Source organism: Pteropus vampyrus, unplaced genomic scaffold, assembly GCF_000151845.1.
Source record: "Pteropus vampyrus isolate Shadow unplaced genomic scaffold, Pvam_2.0 Scaffold200, whole genome shotgun sequence".
Classification (NCBI taxonomy): Eukaryota; Metazoa; Chordata; class Mammalia; order Chiroptera; family Pteropodidae; genus Pteropus; species Pteropus vampyrus.
The window spans coordinates 2,639,256-2,661,055 of NW_011888981.1; the positions used below are offsets into that span (position 1 = coordinate 2,639,256).

General features: G+C 37.1%; 1 protein-coding gene across 17 annotated transcripts in view; it reads right to left on the bottom strand.

The window, feature by feature from the left end:
- LTBP1 (latent transforming growth factor beta binding protein 1) overlaps positions 1-21,800 on the bottom strand; it is a 359,100-nt gene that overhangs the window by 87,059 nt on the left and 250,241 nt on the right. For 12 of the 17 annotated variants that reach the window (XM_023537808.1, XM_023537810.1, XM_023537807.1 and 9 more), the window contains 5 exons: positions 17,813-17,938; positions 16,513-16,638; positions 15,978-16,100; positions 12,326-12,445; positions 1,702-1,824 (listed from right to left, as the gene is read on the bottom strand). In XM_023537808.1, the coding sequence (XP_023393576.1) occupies positions 1,702-1,824; positions 12,326-12,445; positions 15,978-16,100; positions 16,513-16,638; positions 17,813-17,938 (618 nt within the window). The remainder of the gene's footprint in view (positions 1-1,701; positions 1,825-12,325; positions 12,446-15,977; positions 16,101-16,512; positions 16,639-17,812; positions 17,939-21,800) is intronic. The other 5 variants (XM_023537806.1, XM_023537805.1, XM_023537802.1 and 2 more) reach the window with 4 other exon arrangements.

Consider the following 21,800-nt stretch of genomic DNA (forward strand, 5'->3'; position numbering starts at 1 on the left):
TAATGAGTCATTCATTCAACATGAGTTTACTCTGAGCATTATCCACCTAGAGAGTCCAATCCCTGAATATTAGGGATGACATGAGGTCTGGAAATCTGAGATTAATTATCTAAGGTTGCAAAGCACAGAATATTCCTAGGGCAGTTGTGACATCAATTTGGACGGCTCAGATAATGCAAGTTAAATAAAGCAGTAATGACAAACGAATTTGGAATAGGAAGGATGGATTACAAGAGTTTTCATGAATAAGCCGATAAAAAGAAGCAGGCACGCTGAGAAGAAAAAAGGCACACCACAGGACGTGGCAATAAACTAGATATAGCCATTAAATAAAGATGAACAATGACTTTTAACGTTTGAGACCTTCGTCCACCATTAACTCTGTGTATGAGGAAAGAAATAATACCTCTCAGAAGATTCTCATGTTTAATTTGGTCTGAGATGCCTGGCTTAAGGAGTGGTTAGGAAAGCTGTGGATGTGGACCAGGAGGAAAAGGACCAAGAGAAAAGGAAGATGGGTCTACTTTATATGCTCCACCGGGACTGGCTGGTATTCTGTTGTATGAAAGAAGAAAGGCACCAAATTTCAGATGTCTGTGAACTCCCTACCGCCGGTGAGAGATTCTTCAATTTGATAAATAGGAAAAGATAGTGACATAAATTTACAAAATAGGAAATATAAATGTTTAATTGTTCATTAGAAGTTATAATTACATAATTAAGATTATATTAAGGTATATTACTTGTTAATGAAATAAATTTAATAATTAGAAGTGTTTGGAGAATTATTAAAGAAAACAAGCGTCAAAAATATTAAACCTTGTAAAATAAACATACATTTTAAAAGTTAAAATTTAGTGTCCTATCAAAACAGTAAAAAAAATTCAGACCATCTTATCCATAATTCTACTTCTGTGAATAAAGAAGTAATCCTAAAATTCAGATATAGGTTTCTTTTTTTAAAAAATGAGATTGTTTTTTTTTTCACATAATGATGAGAAGTTGGGAAAAAATATGCTCATTCAACACCTGAAGAACAGGAAGTAAATGGTGATATAGCAATATGCCGGAATGTTATGTAGTCTTTTAAAAATAATTTTGAAAAGCACGAACGAGATGTAAAATGCTTACATATAGTATTAAGTTACAAAAAGCAGAATTCAAAATTCTACACAGACCGTAAAATATTCATAAGATATAAATATCTTTGAATGAGATTATACCTCATCTTTTTTGCCTTTCTGCATTTGCTAAGTTTTATACAATGACCATATGTTTTTTTCATTTAAATTTTTTGTTCATAGAGAATTTATTTATTTATTTAAATTATTGCGCTGATACTGGTTAATAAAATTATCATAGCAATTTCACTGAGATATAATTTATGTACCATGCAATTCACCTATTTACAGTGTATGATGTTTTTAGTATGTTCGCAGAATTGTGCACCTGCATATATCATCTACATAATGAGAAAAATTCTAAATAAACAGATGTATAGTTTATAAATGCTCTGTAAAAATACACTGCCTTCCTTTATATAAACAGATATGGTCTGTATTTAACCACTTTCAAAGATGCCAACTAGAAAGTGCCCCAAGTAGCTCAGTCAAAATAAATGACAGGTAGCGTGGGTCCCTTTTCTAATAGACTCTTAATGGAGGTTCAAATAAAAATGAGAAATTTGATCACAGCATTTACCTTTACAGTGCTTGTGGTCTGGAGTCGGGGTGTAGCCTTTGTGACATGAGCACCTGTAGGAGCCTTCAAGGTTGGAGCAAGTCCCATTTGTGCAGACCTTTGGTTCCAGGCACTCATCCACATCTTGAAGAATGTTGTAGGATGGAAAGGGAAAAAAAGACAAAAAGTTGAATTTGAAATAGTGGATCTTTAAAAGAGGAGTGCCTTCTTTAAGATAAGCTTTCGAATTCACTCTTAGAAGGAAAAGCTCTGGTATGAGCTGCATGTATGACGGGTCTATCCCTTAACATAGTTTTCGCAAAGTAACTCGAAAATGAACCAAATATTTTTTATGAATAAATGTGACGTAAGATTTATTGTAAAGGGAAGGGAGAAAGAGACGTTTTAGAGCAACATCCCCCATAAAATAAAATACTCCAAGGAATCAAAGATGTGTCGAGGTCTACTTGGGGAACTGATGAGTTCTACAGGATGTGAAGATTCACAAAGGCCAAAGATGGCTCATCACCCAGAACAAACACAGGAAAAGGTATAACAGAAAAGTGGAAAAAAAAACAACTTTAATAAAATGTCCTAAGATGGTACTGAATTGGTATCATAAAAACCAATCTAGGAGACAAACATAAGCCTATTTAAGCAGTTTGAAGGTAAGATATAGGCAGAAGAGTCAGATAAAATAATAATAATAGCTAATCTTTAATGAGAACTCACTGGAGATACCATTAATTGTTCTACTCTCAAATGTATTAACTGATTTAATCTTTATAGAAGCCTATTTAAGCAGTTTGAAGGTAAGATATAGGCAGAAGAGTCAGATAAAATAATAATAATAGCTAATCTTTACCAGGCACTTAACTGTCTACAGACACTAAAGGCTTTACATATATCATCTCATTTAATCCTAACGAAATCCAGAGAAGCTAACCATTTTACAGAGAAAGGAACCAAGGCTTAGAGAAGTTCAATAGCTTGCCCAAAGCCACATAGACAATGGCAGCTCTGAGATCTGAATCCAGTCACCATAAACTCCAAAGCCCATCCTTTATCCTGACTGTAAGTTTCCAGTATAGACAAAGTTAAGTCTAGTGACAGTAAAAGGGAGAATTATGAGTTTACGTTTGTTTTTATTATTTGCTAACAGCATTTATATAGAAAGTAATCATTTAAATGTTCATTGATTTCATTCAACAAACATTCATTAGCTCCAATGAGAGCACTGTTCATTCAAAGGAAAAATTGGAGTTCTGTGCCTCATCCGAATGCCCTTGGGAACATCCACTGCATGTTGTAGTGGGAAGGCATATAATATAGTATGAATAAGCAAACGCTTAGAGGAAAAACAAACCACAAAATGCTATAAATACATAGCATCGCAATTTAGGTTAATTTTATATGCAATCTATAACTTAAGGCATCTTAATCACAAGGCAGACAAACAATAAGGAGGAAAAAGCTCCTGATTGCATTCACTTCATTTTACAGTGCTCACCACAAAAGCATTAGAGCTTTCCATCCTCCCAAAGTCAACAGGCAGAGTCCTGAACACATTAACAACAGAGATCAAGTTTTACGTCTGCCATCCAGAATTCAGATTGCATTCATTTGCACTGCATTTCATTAAAACTATGTTCTGTCTTACAACAGAATTCAGAAATAAAACATTACCAAAATAAGGCCAAGGGGTGTGTGTGTGTGTGCGTGGGTTTGTTCCATATGCATCTTGAGAACAGTTGGCACTGCCTCGGTGTTCTACGCTACTCTCACAAAATCACGAATTATGGTGAACTGACTCTACTCCATGACAACAAAAATAGCACTTCCAGTCCGATTCATTATTCGTTCTTCCTTTGGTTGTGGGAATCCATTTTTGTAAACACAGAAAGCAAACAACTTGAAAGAAGAAGCCAAATACTGGAGCCAAAGTAAATAATGGGACAGAGTGAGCCTAGAAGCTAAGCATGAAAATTCCTGACAGCAATGTAAAAATGTCATGTCCAGTATGTGGTTTGGTTTCAAAAATGTTAACAATGTGAAAAATGTATGGATTGCTCTCTTTAATCATTCATGCACCAGGGACTTATGGGGCTGCAGAATGTAACAGCAAGATTGGTTTAAGGTCATAGCTTCTCTAGTTAAAGTAAATTAAGAGACCTTATGGATATTCATGAGATATTTGTGCAAGTTATATTTTGCTAGGCTACTATCATGATTAACGATGAAACAGAATGCCTTGAAATGTCTAGGGAAGCCTGATGTGTTTACTCTTTTCTTTACTTATTACAGACATAATTGCATAGAACCAGGATCCTATCAAATCAGTCATTTACATGTAGATCGAACAGTTTGAATTGAAATGAGTACTTGGCCTTAATGAAGCTTGTGCACTTAAGGAAATAACTATATAGCAAAATATCACTAAAGAATCTCTATAAGGGGTCAAAAGTACAAATTTCCAGCTCTAAAATAAGTAAGTCATGGGGATATAATATACAGCATGGTGATTATAGTTAATAATATTATACTGAATTTTTGAAAGTCGCTAAAGTAGATCTTAAAAGTCCTCATCACGGGGGGAAAAAAATTTGTAACTGTATAGTGATGGATGTTAACTTATTTTGGTGAGCATTTTGCAATGTATACAAATATTGAATCATTATGTTCTACACATGAAACTAATAAAATATATGTCCATTATACCTCAATTAAAAAAAAAAAGATCTCTATATAGAAGAAATATGTCTAAACTGGGGCATCACTTGGTAAATGTAGAAGAAGTAAAATAAACTCAGTGTTGGATCTTTAGCCCAGACTCGTGGCCTAAACTGCAGATCCCTGCACCTAGTTGGTCAGGCACCTCTGAGTCTACATGGCCAACAGTGATCTTTCCCACTGCCTTCTCTTCATGCTGTCTCCCAATGTCAGTACATGGTACCACTACCCACTCAAATATCAAGTCAGACACTGGGGCTTCATCCTTTCTAGACCTTCCACTCTTTCCCCACATTTATTACTAAGCACATCAAGTCTACTTTCCAAATATCTCTTGAATGCACCCACTTTATTTCATTCCTATACTACTCTTCTCTCTCACACAGGTTGCTACCATGGTCTTTTATTTTTCTAGTTCAAGTCTGCCCTTTTCTAATCCATTATCCAACCCACAGCTAGAGTAACCTTTCTAAAATACAAATCCAATCAATGGTGTTGCTACTCAAAACCTTCATTGGTTTCCAGTGTTCTTCAATTAGTCAAAGACACAAACTCGGGGGACCCTGAGTGGTACTGGCAGAAGGACCTACTCCAGCAGTCCTTTCTTCCACCCTCACCGTCCATCACTCAGGGCCCCTATCCCTGCAGCAGAGGGAGGGGACTATGTCTTTGGCTTTTTATACTGGAGCTCAAAACTCATCCTACATTAGGATTATAGTCTTATAGAAGAGTCATACTATCCAAATTCTTACAATGCATACACTTAAAGAGTTCAAAAGGAAAAACTTATTATGAAAAACACTCTGTCTATAGAAAAATGACTTCCAAAGTCAACTCAAAAAAAAAAAATTCACCATTGGGCTTTTAGGACATAATTTGGCATTTTCCATTCAATTAATCAATTAAAACTTCCCACAGTAAGGAAGTTACCAAGGGTTTATGAGCACTTTGTGGATATGACAGTTCCAAAGCTTATGAATCCACCTCGCTATATTACTACCCAATCCAAAGTGATCCTGCTCATCTATAATACCTGCACAGACTCTAACAAATGCCTTGTTAAAAAGAAATGCCAAGCCCATAGAATTTCCTCTAATATACTCCATCAGAAGATGCAATCCGGATGGTCTGGCATGATTTGTCCTTAATGAACTCTGGTTGATTCTTAACGATCATTGCTTCCTTTTAAAAATGTTTCACCTCATCATTTGAATCATGTAGTCTTTAGTTCTTTGTCAAGATCAATATGAAGTTCAGCAGTCATCAGTTCCCAAACTCCACCTTTCTTTCCTCTTTGCGGGGCTATGAGGACATTAACCTCTCTCCAGCTCTCTAACAACATTCCGTTCCCCACAATTTCACAAAGATGACGCCCACCTGGCCAGCAATCCCACCTGCAAATTCTCTCACTGCCTTAGGATATAATTCATCTGGGTCAGGAACCCTTTTGAAATTTCCTTTCCTAATGTCCTGGGGACACAGCAGACTGCCTGAAGCCCCCCCCTGGTGGGCTGGACCTCTAAGGTACAGAGGGTATTCAATAGCTGACTACACACAAGTCAGCCTAAGGCTGTGCCACTACTCCACTTCCATTTCACTTATCAGCTCCTGGAGATGGTTCAGGATTGGTCCCAGAGCAACCGTTTGCCTGCACTACTTCCTGTACTTTCAAGGAGACAAATCTGTCAGCACTCTGAACCAGTTATTTTTCAGAGTCCATTCAGCCTCATTTAATTCCTTAGTGACCAACACAGACTTCATTTGATATGAGAAGAAAACATCTTATTTTATCACTACAGCTACATAAAAATACAGGATTACTCTTTGTCCCAAACATGCCACTACTTCAATGATTCTTCACACATATGTCTTTTATACTAAAGATGATGGGAAAACATATTTGACAGAAAAGCAAGCATGGCAAAGTGAAAGACAGATGCTGGTTAGGCCAGTGTGCCAAAACAACCTCAACTGCACTTGAGATACAGCAAATCCTCAGGGTCTCAGGCCGCCCCCCTCCCCCCCGTCAATTTCAAGTTAAAATATGCAGTAACAGAGATGCCTATAAAAATATGTTGTATGTTCCTCAAAGACTCATCACTGCCTTTCGGAACTGGAAAACAGCCAACGCTATGCACATCCCAGATAAAGAGCCAAGGATGACCTCAGAAAACCAATCCACTAATTCCACCAAATCACTAGCTTCTTTCCTTACCTTTCCAAAAAAAGTTTGTCTTTCAACAAAACTCTAGAATCCACGAGCCATTATTATTGCTTCTTGCAAGGGATGATACCAGCCCACACAGATCTCTCCATTCTATGACTTTTATTTTTCTTATTATGTTAATTGCATTGTTTTGTTCTCTAATTTTCTTGAGTGTACATGAGAGACAGATGAGATACTGTAGAGAAAAAAACACACTAACTTTGGAGAAAGAAGACCTGAGCTCATGTCCTTGCTCTGCTATTTATTACCTATGAACTTAAGTAAGCCCATTAACCTACATGAGAATCAACTTCTCTATATGTACTACAAGGATGAGTGCCATGAGGATCAAATGAAACAATAAAGCCAAAGACCTTTGTAAACTATATAAAGAGAAGTATTTGTTATTGTAATAACTAGTATTCCCACACAGGCATGTTTCCTACCTTCACAAAAGTAATTTTTTGTTTGTTCATTTTATTGAGATATAATTGACATGTAATATTATATAGTTTAAGTGATGCTTTGATACACTTGTATATTGCAAAATGATTAACACAGTAGCATTAGGTAACACCTCTAACACGTCACATAATTATCATTTCTTTTTCTGTAGTGAGAGTAATAAAGATCTAGTCTCTTAGCAACTCTGAAGTTTATAATTCGACATTATTGTCTATAATCACTATGCTTATGCTATGCTAAGCTCCCCAGGACTTATGTACCAAGTTTCAAGTTACCTTAAAGGACATCTCCCCAATTCCCGCTTCTAACTACATTCTACTCTGCTCTGTTTTGCTTTTTAACAACTTCGAATCTTCTCTGGCATCTAGCAGAAATATAGTTAGGTGCTCTATAAAAACTTATTGACTGATAAGAAGACTCCTTTGGCACATGATAATTTAAGGATAAGTCTGATGTTTGCACATATTATAGTATGAGCTCAGGTACCATCCTACATAAAAATATAAATGTAGGATAAATGTCTGCTATTATAGATAAGTCTATGAATATTCATATACTCCATAAATGTTAACGATGAATTTTAAAATTTGAAAACATACTATAGTGTAAAAGGAACTTCTAGAACAATGAGCTCTTTATGCTTATATGCAAGTTCCCAGAGCCTAGTTTTGGTGAAGACTGTGGCTAACCAGTTGTCAAGTGGACTGAATGATACTAAGTTCTCCAAATACCTAAGACCTATTACATTTAGAAAATGTAAACGAGAGCCACAAAATCATCACTAACTTTATTACAAGCTGGCAAAGGATTACTCTGATACAAATCTCAGAAACTACAACCACCAGGTGGTAGCTATTGTGTCTTGTGAAGGTGAGCAAAGAAAAGCAAGTGAAAGAAAGAAAATGGCAGCACCAGAGAAGCCGAAACGTTTATTAGGAATAATCACTGACCCCAAAGAGAAGCATCATGGTTCTCAAGAAGCGTATTTCAACTAAACGGAAACGCTCAAAAGTTGAAAGGAAACTGTAAGATTTAAGATGACTCAGATCCATGAGAAGCTATGACACAGGGAGAGTTAAAAGCTGTATCAGATGAACTTAAAGAAAGCCAAAGAGAAAACAGTTATGTAGAGAAATGGAACATGTCACTTACTTTAACAGGTATCAGTTATTATTGCTTTTCTTGTATTTCAGGAGAAGGTGGTAAAATGAAGGCTAACAGCATTGGGAAAAGAAGGGTTATAGCATTTACTGCATCCTTCCTTATGCTAGACACCTTACTAGGTGATGTGTATTGCTTTTTTTAATTTTGACGATAAACCCTATGAAGAAAACATTTCAGTCTCCATTTTACAGATATAAAAACTAAGCTTCAGAGAGGTCACATGGCCCCAAATCTGTCTAAATTCAGAGAAATACAATCTTTATATCAGTGTTACTGAAAGTACCTTTAAACAATTAAATATTAGAGAATTTCCTTTGGGAGAGGGTTCTAATTAGGTTGGAGTCAGACTAGCTCTTCATGAATCAAGAGAAACCTGTAAACCGAGTACCTGACAGGCAGGCTTCTCTCAAGAAAAGTCCTGGTTGAAGCAGCCAGTTGGAACTAGACAGAACCCAGGGTGATGAAATAGTCATTAGAGGCAGGGATCGAACGGGCAACAACTCCAGGCTGAATGTGAGGTCCAAGGAATACAGTGTTGAATGATGAAAGTGGCTCTCAAGAGAGGACCAAAATCCACAACTTGAAAGAAGAAGCTACATTAACAGCAGCCAACAAGAGTTGCCAAAAGGTATTAAGGAATAGACATTTTGAAAGTGGACAATAAACTATCGAGAATGAAGAATCGTATGCCCTGAACAAAACACTAGGAAAGAATGTTCCTAGTGACAACACCTGCTGATGTTTTACCTGCTTCTGCCCCAAACGATTTCTGTTTTCATTTATAAATCAAGGAGAAGCATCAATAAGTAATATCCAGCTTACATGGCATGAAGACAAAGAGACCATTAACAGTTTTAGCAAGTTCACCGTTTTGTTAGCGAAAGAAGTAGAAAGTGTAACAGGCATCAAGTCCCTGCAGACTACAAAGATCAAAATAGCAATTCTTAATTCCCAATTAAACCATTTTGAAGAAAAAAATAGCCAAATAGGAATGAAAATTGACAAGTTCAAAAAAAACAAAAAAAAGGGAGAGAAACAGCATAATGCCAAATGAAAGTACTATTATGTAAAACACTGTACAAGTTTGATTATGTTATTTAAAAATATGCAGTCAGTGAGAGAAAAGTGGTGGAAAAAGAAGAATTTTAAATGTACAAAACAGAACAGCCCTGTGAGGTAGCAATTATCTCTATAGCTGACAACTAACAAATGCCAAGTATAGGACTTTTCTTCAAAAAGTGAGATTTGGGAAATTTTTAAAAAGTCTTTAATGTTCTCATACATTAAAAGTTCGACAAAAGAAGTCTCATCAATGTATCCTAAATTATCTAGACTAACAGGATACACAATGCCATCAGTCACAAATAACTGTTCGAGATCAAAACAAATGGTTAGCAAGGAACACCTTATAAATAATCTATCTCTGACCGCCACAGAATCTCCAGTACTGCCTGCTTTTCTTCATGGCCTTCATCACATCTGACATCTCATATACTTTACTTGCTTGCTTGTTTATTTGTAAGTGCAGTGTGAGCTCTAGAGTGTAAGTGCAATGAGGGGAGAGATTTTATTTTGTTTATTTTCAATCCCCAGGGTCTAGAAAAATGCCTGGCTCATAGTAGGCAGTTAATTGTTAAATGAAAGAATAAATGTATGTCGAGGTGTGTTAGCCATGAGCACAACTCAAAGATAAGCTTAAGTAAGGGCCGCATCTTCTGGAAAGTATTTTAGAGTACCCAAAGCACAAAAGTGAGAACTAAAATGTATAAAACAAAAACAAACAAAAAGAAATGGATGGCTATTTATGAGCACTGTCAAGAGTTCAGCAGAAAAATCCAATCCATTCATTGGCTAAATGTGAGGAGAAGATATGTTACGATTTCTATCTGTTTTTTGTCACACTAGATTTTTCAATATTTGAAAGCTCTACTACTACAAAAGAGTAAGATGCAAAATCCATTTTGGTATAATCTGCAAAAGCTCTCATGAGAAGTTTAGATGAGTACAAGTCCATCTGAGCCATGGATGGAACTGCAATTATATCACAGGGGAGAAGCCTGATCTATAGATTACAGAGACTAAAATTTTGCCAGAGGAGGAGGAAAAAGTACATTGCTACTTTTAATAGGAAATGCATGACCTAGGAATGCAAAAAAGAAAGCTTTTGCTTGGAACAAGTGAAGTGGCTAAGTGTGTGACTTTGGTTGAGTCACACGGTGACCTAATATTTCTGCTTATGAGTCTACTAATCTGGTTGGCAAAGTAACATTTCATTTAGATGAGGTGCTGTGTTTCTGTCACTAAACTGGAGCAGATCAGTTACAATTAGATTGATTACATATTCTAGGTATAAAAAATAATTTATTATTATTACTCAGTCTAGATAAGTACATTTATATTGAAGAGTAGTCACTTGCCAATTTGGTCAGTCACATACCATTAGTAAGTTAATGCATCAGGGCTATGTTTCCCCACTATTGTGACTTTAGTTATCTAAAGTTCAGGCTCTGCTCTTGGATTATAATATGCATCGGTTTGTGAAAATGAGAACACAAATTGAACCTTCATAGACAACTATAAAATTTATGCCAAATGAAAAATTAAAACCAAATGCACTTTCTGACCAGTACCAACTACATAAACAATTCTTATCAAGTAAACAATTAATAAAAAGAAAATCTTTTCTTCTCCTCAAAGATCAACATCTCACAATTCTATTGATAGAAAGTCTTGGAGATGGGCAAGAAGTTCAGGACATGAGGCCATCTGTATCAGGTACAGAGGCTTAGTTCATGCTGCCCAGTGGTGAATCCAAAGCTTTGAAATTGGGAGTGCTTTTGCCAAGCCTAGGTAACCCACCCCATATAAAACACCTAAATGTCTTCCCAGAGACATAAGAATGCACCAACATTCTTAACAGGACCAAGAGGGTCTGGCATGGTCTACCTCCTCATCTTGCAGCAAAGCTTCCCTAGATCTCTATCCTTCAGCAGGTTTTTCGGCTGCTGGATCACAACTGGATTCCTCCTATAAGCCCCCAACATACGCCGTTTCCGCTGTCCACAATGTTCTCCCTCCGGTCCCCTTCCCCAGTTAACACTAAGAATTTTCCTAGAAGCAACTCATTCTGTCATACGCTCTCACAGCATCACAGAAACCTCCTTTCTATCACTTGCCTCATGTGCATTTGCTTTGATTTATGAGATGTCTGGGTGAGTATCATTCTCTCCCACTAGATAGTAAGTTCTATGAGGATGGCATTTTTTTTTTTTGGTCCCTCAATGTATCCCAGTGCTCAGTGCAACCCTGGGTGTATATAGTAAGTTCTTCAGCATTTTGGAAAAAAGGATAGAAGACATGAATGAATGAAAAGTTTAACTCGCGTTGTCAGAGTCTGGCATGGAGTGGAAAGAAGTTCAACTTTTAAGGACAAGATCATATGGCAGACAGAAAACACCAAGGAAAATCATCAAGGAAGAAAACTAACTAGAGTACAGGTAGTTAGAACCAAAACAAATTTATCACTTATCTTTCTCAGTGCCTAATGTAGACACTAAGCATTTGTTAAATACTTAAATGAATGAATGTATGAATATAAGGGGCATAAGCAATCAATCAAGATTTCTCTTTCTGTATTTGCTACTTCTGCCTGTATATGTTTCCTAATACTATTTAGCTTATGGTAGCTTCTTCTTTCTTTTCTCACATTTTAAATATTTTGCTTTCTACCTTTCTCCTCACTGTGCTAATTATTTTATTTGGTTTTGGCTATTTATCATGTTGGGGATAACAATTTGTTTCAATCAGAATTATCTGTCACATGTAAAATCTCGCACTCTTCATGCCAACTCATTTTCTTGTTTTCTCTCTGGTGAAAAGTAACTTACAACTTTTCCGAGACGTTTTCTCAGAATAATATGTTTGTTACATTACATATATGTATGTATGTGTGTGTGTGTGTGTGTGTGTGTGTGTGTGTGTATGTACAAAATTTTGAATGAGGGCTCACTTGGCATTTGCATCACTCTGTCAGAAAGCAGGCCAGCCAGAATAAAACTATGAGGACACTCTAGTTCTTACCGAGACACTGCCCATTCCAGCCTCGGAACCCTTCTGTGCAGGGAACACACTGGTAAGACCCAGGAGAATTCACACACTGCTCATCTGGACAAGTGCTTGGAGTCAAACATTCATCGACATCTGTAAAGTCAAAAAGCTAGGTCACGGACATTTTATCAAGATACTCAAGCTAAAACTTACTTTTCTGATAATAGGGGAGAAATGTTTGTTATATCTGGTGGGGAAAACAATAACTGGCTAAGTGACACACTGGGTCTGCACGCAAACACACAGCCAACACGCATGGTAGGTACAGAGTGACTGAAATACATCCACGCGTTCCAAGGAAAAACCTGACCCCAGTTCTCCAAGTGGCAGGGCCACATCTCTCCACTCTGGGAGATGGCAACTTCTCCGGGGCCACATTATGGACACCAAACCTTTCAAGTATTAGCACAGCTTGCCAGAAATAAATACAAGAAATGGGGAGCAGAGGGAGGAAGCCATACATCCACCTGGCTAGAGGCTGTCTCTATACACACTTGATACTCTAGGGAAAGGCGCACTTAGGCTTCATGGGTTCAAAAAACATCCTCGGTTTGAGTAATTTAAAAATTTTCGTATGATAGGAATTTCTTGGAGGTGGAAAAAAGAACATTAGGAGAAAATGAACTCATCACCTACTTCCAAGATTTTCCAGAAAACCTGGTGATATGATCCGATCATACGGTAATATTTTCTGGTAAAAATACACCTTACTTTTCACATTCATAGCTAACCGAAGTTATTAATCACTGTTCTTTTCAATGTGAGGGGGAAAAAAAACTGCCTGAAATATGGTTGGGATTATGACAGAGATAACTATCCAAATAGCTTCAGATATTTTTAAAAATGGTGAAACTACAAATGGGGGAGGGGAAGTTGGATATAAGAGATGATTCAACAGTTGAAAATGAGTAGTAACAACTTGGGTACCAGCCCCATTTGAAATAAGTGTTTTTCTGGACTTGAATTTCAAATTCAAGTGAGTGGGATTGATGTCTAAGTGTCCCAATATAAAAAGCATGTAGGACCTCTAATCATCCTTCAAATATAAACAGACTTTTGGGGACATAAGCTGAAAAGCGAAAGAAATATTTGATGGATACATTAAACATGCATGAACATTTGATGTCTTCATTCTTGTAAATTCTCAAAAATCGTCTCCCATTATAGATCACTAGATATGTGTGAAAAGATGCTTAAGGTAAAAAAGTTGAAGATGATATTAATAGAATGAACACCAGATCAGCATTGTAATTTTTTTCCTATCGGTGAAAATTTCTTGCCAGTAGACAATGACACACAATGTTTTTTTTTTGTTTTTTTTTTTTTTTTTTAGGTCAGATGTTCTGGGACTTCTTGTTCTACAAAAAGGATGATGCTTGCCAGTTTCATTTTCCAAACAGCATTACATTATTCTCTGGATTGAATTTTTTTTTTTTTTTAATAGAACAACAACTGCTAAGTCAGAGAAGGTCACTGCGATAGGCTAGTGTGATAAACAAGGTGCAATGCTGAACAACACAAGACAGCACCCCTGCTGCCCTCATCTCCGTTTGCTTGTTCCTTCATCTGCAAATCGGGGTCTACCTGCCTGGTAATATCTTAACAGAATAAAGTAAGGATGCATGAGATAATGTCTGTAAACCACAATAGACTCCTTGGAGACTGGCGTTGTTTGAAAGCAACTTTGTTAGTGACAGCTGAGAAAACCTTCAGTGAGCCAGAAGCCCAGGGACCTTTGGTTCTGGTCCATGACGAAATTAGAAAATAGCCACATTATTTGGCTGCTTCTTCTCAAGCCTTTTCAGAGAAATAGAATTATATATGATCTACTCAGGGAAACCTTGTAATATTTGTTAAATAATTTGCATGCATTGAATATTATGGAATAGTATCCTGTTTTCCATTTACTTATATAATTTTCAAATTCTACTCCTTTCCACTTTCCATCCCTATGCTATGGTTATTAGTAAAATATCTTATCTTCCCATCCTGAGACTGTAGATAGAACTTAAGGATCAGTATGTGACCTCTTTTGAGGGATATTGCTTTGCATATACATGCTTGTCAGATAAACCCACACCCTCTCTCTCTCCTTTTTGAAAAAACACTCCCACAACTATAGATGTACTGAGAAGACCTATACAAAAACAAAACGAGTCACAGAAGGGGCAGGTTTAAAGAAATGAGCACTTCTTGAGATCTAATAAGGTGACAGGCATCATACAAGATACTGCCAACACCTTTATTTTCACTACAACCTTGAAAGTTAACTTCCTGGTTCCCATTCTACAGATGAAGAACTAAGTTTCAAAGGGGATAAGTAACTGTGGGGTTGTGAGCTGATGCCACAGTTCCTGTTCTCTCCTGTTTCTATGCTGCCTCTCTAGAGCAGAGGGAGAAGTCCCTGTAAGAGGAGAGTGGGGACACTTCACACCTGCACTGCACCATGGCCCTTGGCCGTCACGGCAGAGTTCACAGCTCCATTCTGATCCGAGCTGATCAGAGATCCAGTAACATAAACCACTCTCACTTCTCTCCAGATTAGAACGAAAGGAGCCAAAGACAGCAGGAGAGGCAGGTGCAGGCTGCCAAAAAATGTCTAATTAGCTCTCCCTCCAGGCCTGGGTCATTAGAACTGTGAAGAAACCAACATGCAGAAGCCAAGGGACGATTGAGAGCAGCCTGCCCAAACCAGTGTTCCCTCACTCTTGAAGCCCAGCCGTATCAGAAAAGAGGCTGATCTTTAGGTAGCCAGGCAGGGAACCCCACAGAACCAACACAGCCCCACATCTAGGCTCCTAAAAACTTGCTCAGAGACCCCTGCTCCTCTGCCCTCATGTTTCCATGGCAGGGTTTAAACAGAAGTTCAAATGTACTTTTCTTGTTTTGTAATGCCTGTCTGGTTTTGGTATCAGGGTAACACTCATTTTTTCATGAAAATAATTATGAACTACCCTGGTAGTTTCAAAAAGAACCTCTGTGTGATCTGAAGACAAACATGAAAATACTAAATGGTTAATCATTTTGGTCATGCTATAAAAACTTTTCAAAACATTTTTATAATGAGAGCAAACTCATTGTTGGGGTCAATAATGAAGAAATTTTATCTAGCCCAGTTGGAATCTGACCTGGAGTTGGTCAGACAGTGCTCCCATCGAGAGTCTGCAAGCAAGTCCCAGAACATATGCAAAAGAAGTTGAGACAAAGGAATGTAACAAGGCAAAAAGGTCAAAAACGAAAAATCAACAGTGGTTACACCTGCACCGTGTCCCCAGATGAATGATCCAGATGCTGGATGCTGTAATTAAGTCTGAGTTTGTATTAATGCTGCAATTGTTCTAAAGTGATTTCACCTGAAGTACTAGGGCAGGAAGACACTGAAGTGAATAAGAACATGAAGATGGAAAATCATCCATACAGAGCCCCTGAAGTGTGAAGAGGCTGTGAATCTAGAAGGTGGAAAGAGCCTGAATGAGTGGCTCTCACACACAGATTGGTAGAGGAAAGTTAAGCACCAGGCTAGAGGCCTATCAGCGGCAGCACCTCCACCCAGCCCTACATTTCAGTCATGTTCACCCAGCACTTAGAAGCAGGTACAGTCCCTCAGTTCTCTCTGCACACTCACCCTCACAATGTCCTTCCGGGGTCATGCGGTACCCACTGTCGCAATATTTGCACTGGAAGGCCCCCACGGTATTGATGCAGTGTCCTTCCCCACACACATCTGGCCTCAGGCACTCGTCAACATCTACACAAAACAGAAAACATTGCTGAGTTTTACTTCCCAAAATATAATTACAAACTTCTCCCATCTCCCAGGTTAGTTTGAATTTAAGAATGAAGTAACTGATTGCTACTACTATTGTCTCTTCGATTCATTTGACATGTTTCCAAATTGAGTGGTTTTGACTTATGTGGGATCCAAAAAAACACATTTAACACTTGTGGCCTTTGTACATTCTTGACGCTCTTTCATTCAAAAGTGGAGGGAAAAAAATATATTTTTACATCTTTCAATACCTAGCAGATTACTATGTCATAACAGATGTATAATAAAAAAAATTCTGGGTTGTCTGAATAAGCACGGCACTGATGGGATCTTAGGGGAGGTAAAAACCCAGATCAGGGAATTTATGCATTAGGAAGAATACTGCCATTACCTATGCAGTTAGTACCCTCCTCACTGGCCATAAATCCTGCTGGGCAAATACACAAGAAACTTCCCTCAGTATTTTCACAGCGTCCCTGGGAGCAGAGGTGTTGGACCTGAGTGCATTCATCAATGTCTGTTAACAAAATTACGGATAAAAGGATTAGTGTACTGTAGCATGAAATTCTCAGTCTCCCTGTTCATGAAATACCAGCATACTACTCCGTGTCCCACACACCTTTCTTTGTAGCTAAGGAAAACAGTAAAAGGAGGCATGATTGTTCTCCTCGAATACCTGAAAGGCCATTACTGGGAAGAGAGGACATGCATTGCATGTTGTTTCAAAAGCTAAAACTACAACCATGACATGGTGTTTCAAAGAGATATATAGTTCAGGTCAACACAGAAGGACCTGCCTGATAACTGGAGTCATCTAAGCACTGCAATTTGCTGTGCAAATCCCAGGCCAGCACATCAGGGACAGTCAGAAGTGTCATAAGAGGGTGGAGCTAGACTAGGTCATCATGGTTACCCTTTTCAACTTTATACTTTAGGGTTCTACTAATACATACAATGTATGCTAATGAAAGAGAAATAGCCATATTATGAACAGGTGGAATACTCCTTGCTCTCTACATATGCATCCAAAACCCAATAGCAAAAGTCATACATCTTGTTTAATGACATTCAGCATATTAAAGAAGTATTATTTAGCTATACTCCTTTGTTGCTTTATATTCACCTTATAAACTTTACTTTCTAAAAAAAAATAATTTAGTGTTAATACATTAAAATGATTTACCTAATACCATTACACCTCTTTCTCGGATACATTTTCCCAAAGACACACAGAGGAGATCCTTTATAATTTCATTATGAGCTTTTGTGTCAGCATATATTGATTCTCAATTGAGAAATCTCTATCAGAAATTGGATTTTATGCACTTAGATGAATATAATTCTTTACTGCAGTACATAGTCATATTAATTTGGTTTTGCTAAATATATGTTTATAGGTACCTATTTCTAGAGCTCTTATTTAATATTTGTTACCTGAAAAACTTTTGAAAATTATTCACCTTTATGTAATTGTATCGTACTTGGCAAGGTAGTAGGCAATATTGAACCAAGAGATTAAGAGAATCCCAAGAATTTAGCAAACCTTTTTTTGAGCACCCTTAGCTTGGGGATAAAAATTTTTAAATATTAAACACAATAACATTCTCCCATGATCATTTTGGGAAAAAAAATGTTCTTAATGTGCAAATATTTGATATTTAATAAATTCATGTATCAAAAGTGTCTCTTACCAACACATTTCCTCTGTTGCTCACTGAACTTATAGCCCTCGTAGCAAATACAGGTATACCTCACCGGCAGGTTAATGCAGTGTCCTGCTCCACAGATGTCAGGGTTCACAGTACATTCATTGATTTCTTTAAAAATAAATAAATGTAGGGGGAAAAAAAACAGATATAAATATAAAGATTTCACTGCTACTTATAAACCATTTTGTGTTTCCTGATTAGTTTATTGCCAGGTGAAGACAAAAGGTGATCCCTAAAATGAAGTATAAATTCATTTGATTACTTTATAATTATTGCGTTAGGCCCACCCAACATCATGAATAATTCCTAATGAAACAACTTTTAAGATGAACTGGAGTGGGTGGAAACTCAGAGGCCATATTTGAAGTTGTAAGATAATCGATTCTTCCTAACTTCCAAGATGGCCTACCATTTGAGTTTCTATTCACCCTAGTTCATATTAGATGACAGACTTTGAATCTTCATGAGTTTTGTCCTGATAAGAAATATATGGTAACTTTCTATTCATTATCAGGTCAAATTCAAATTCCAACAACCAAGTCCAATCTACTTCAAAATTTCTTATTAATTCTGAAGAAAGATCTACCACTAGTAATCATAGCAAAACTTCTCTTAATTTGCCAATTCCGACATGAGCATATTTTATTTATACTCATAAAGTAGAATCTGCTTCTCGATCTTCTCTATTAAATTCCTCCCTTACTCTTCGAATTCCGACTTGAGACCTGCTTCTTCTGTAAAGCCTGAGAAGAAAAGACTAGCTCCGAGTCCTCCCTCTAGTCATAGACACGCTCTGTCACAGAGGCAGGGTCGTAGGAGTTGATGGTGGTTTAAGTTCCAGACAAAGGAGCTTAATCACTAAAAAGACCTGAAGACTCAAAGGTGGCCCTCTGTGATGAATCACTCCCTAAAATAGTCTGTTTTCAATGACCTTTCTAAGGAAGTATAATGGTATAGTAGTGGTAGGGTAGTGGTCTTGGAGACAGCACAGGTACAAATTTTGCTGTCTTTTCTCAGCTGTCTTCCAGGGCAAGTTACCCGAACATTCTACGCCTTACTTTTCTGCATGTGTAAAATGGAAATAATCAAAGCATCAACATCAGACCATAAGGTTCAAAGAAGATAACTTAAAAATGCATGTGGACCAAAGCCTGGCACATTATATGTACTCAATAAAAGCTAACCATTCTTATCATTATTTTACTGTTGTTCCTGATGAAGTTGTTTGAGAATATACAACAAAGAGACAGCACATTTATAACAATAGCTATTATCTTCATTGTCATCACAGAGTAAACAATGCTTAGAACACATGCTGTTATGGAAGAGCCCAGTATAAAAAGATGAGAGACTGGAGCATGACAAGCTAAAGTGCAGCCTTGTTGAGGGGTCTGTGATTTGCATAAGAAGAAAAACAGGTGTGCTACTGTCACCAATAACCCACCATGCTTACTGTAGAGAAAGGATGTGAAAAACAGTATCTTAACAAAGATTCACTATGGAAATGACCTAAATTGGGGCTGAGATTGCTCTCCAAAACCCAAACCACATTCTTCATTTTTCAAGTGTTATTCACTATGCTGCGACTTTAAGACAATGATGCAAGTCACTTGAAAAGTTGCTAGACATTTACAAATTACTGATAGCTTTAATGAGTCTGTAATGCTAATTCACTTTCAGAAACATAGATTTGTTTATACTCAGTATAATATAAAATTATGTAAAAATAATTCAAAAGGTTAAAACATTGGGTGAATAATATGATTGTTATTAAAAATCTGCGGTTTTCATGAAATGCTTGATCGGTACTCACTGCCCTAACCCTCACACTAATTTGTTGATTACCAAATATTTGTCACTTTTCAAGCATATTAGAATGGAATTTTTACATGTCTGAACAAAAGTCTTCGAAAATATTTGATGCTTAATTCAAATAGATATATTCCTATGCTGGAGTTTGCCAACGTGTTTAAATAGTTTCTTCTTAGGTCACCCGTAAGGTAGAATTCTTAAGAATTATAACTCCTTAGTCTTAGAAAACAGAATAATAATGGCCTTTCCTTCCAATCTAATATCTCACATAGAAACTATGAGGCATGTCTGAGGATATTTAGCAGGTTACCTCAGATTAGTAAGTATATCAAGATGCAGCCTGACAATGGTGATCCCAGTTGGCAGGACACTAGCATGTGTATGAAAACGTTAATATGACACCACTTGAGGGTACTAAGAGATACATCAAAGGAGAGAAGGGATATCTACTGAAATATACTTGATTTCTACACTGCTTGTCCCATTTTTTACCTGTGATTAGTTAATGTTACTTTCAGTTACATTAATCAGTTGACCTCAGAGATCCTTTTCATCTGCATGCTGGGCAGAAATCCACCCTTCTAGGTGGAAAAAAGAGTCATAACACCTCCAAAACACCTCTGTCTGCTTTCTCTTCACTAGTCATCAGAAAGTTACTCAACACCGTGTTTTTAAGGTAAAAATAAATTACTAGTACTCACATCTTAAAACTTTTATAACATGTCTCCTACCACCTCTTCCCATGCTTTCCCTTCTTTTCTATTAGGTTTTCATTCTCCAGCATGTATTATTACACAGAAAGGCAAGTACTGAGGGTATTGTCTTGAAGAAGAATAGGGAAACTTTCTGTTATTTCTATGTTTTTTAAGGAAAAGACATTTGCCTTTTGAAAGCTCTTTTGAAAGGTCATTAATACATAGGTATGTGAACCTGTTCCCAGAGAATGGTTTAGTTTATGTCAAAACATCCATTTCTTTGTCGAGCAGATTATGTCGACATAGCCCTGGAAACATGGCAAAGCCACACAGGAAGCACTAATTACTGGTCTCTAGGGTACTCTAGATCATGGAAATGTTTCTTCTTCTTTAGCATGTTTGGTTTCCCAGAGAGATCAGCCAGAGACTGCTCTCACTGGACTCTTCCACGTATTCTTCGTAACGCCCATCACCAGCCCCGGGGTTCTCAGAACTATATGTATCCCCGAAAACAACTTCACCTTCACTGGGTCAAGGGCTTTATTCGGTTTCTTTCACTAGAGTCCACTAGAATTTGGAAAAAGAGATATGACCAAAAGGCCAATGAAAAACCCAACCCAACACTCTATCCCAACAACAAGGCCAATGGTAGATTTAAGATTTTGGTATCTCTATTATATTTTCTAGAATTAAATGAAAAAGAAAGCTTTTGGCAAAATACAAAAATGACTATGCTGACCTTTAGATTTTTTTCCTTCATCAAGTGATTACTCAAAATAAATAAATAGGTAGAACCTGGAAATATTAAAGCATGATAATTTTACATAAAAAAGTTCATTTTCCATCAGCATACATAGTTTATTGACTGGTAACATGCTTCAGGGACAAAAGTTTCTTTAAGGTATCAATTCTGAGTTCTGGAAAAGATCTGATGAGCAAACAGCTTTTATAATTTGGGGGCTATGATAATTCCAAAGGTTTCCGCAAAGCAGTCTTGGAAGTCAAGGAATAATTTCTGGCTCATTTAAAAGGGCTGTGGAGAGAGTTTGGGAAGAACAGGAGGAAGCATCAAATGTTAACTCATGGAAAGGTTTACAAAATGCCCTGGCTTCCTAACTGCCCCACAATGAGCATAAATTGTCCCACAACAATGGAAACAGATGTTTCCACTTTGCATATATTTGCCAGAGAAATAAAGGTTTCATTTTCCTATCCTTGAGTTGTTAAGACACTATGCTAAATCAAGAATTTATATGCTGAAATGTATAATTTATTTGGAACCAGCATGCCAATAATGTTGCAAGCCACCAACTCAGCTGTTAAGAGTGGAAAATATCACACTTATTTCCTGCAAATATGTGGCTCACTTTATAATTATTACATGTCAAAGGGTGCCTGACAAAATTTGAGAAGGCTACTTCCAATCTCACCATCATAAAGATATCATCACTAAGCAATGTGGA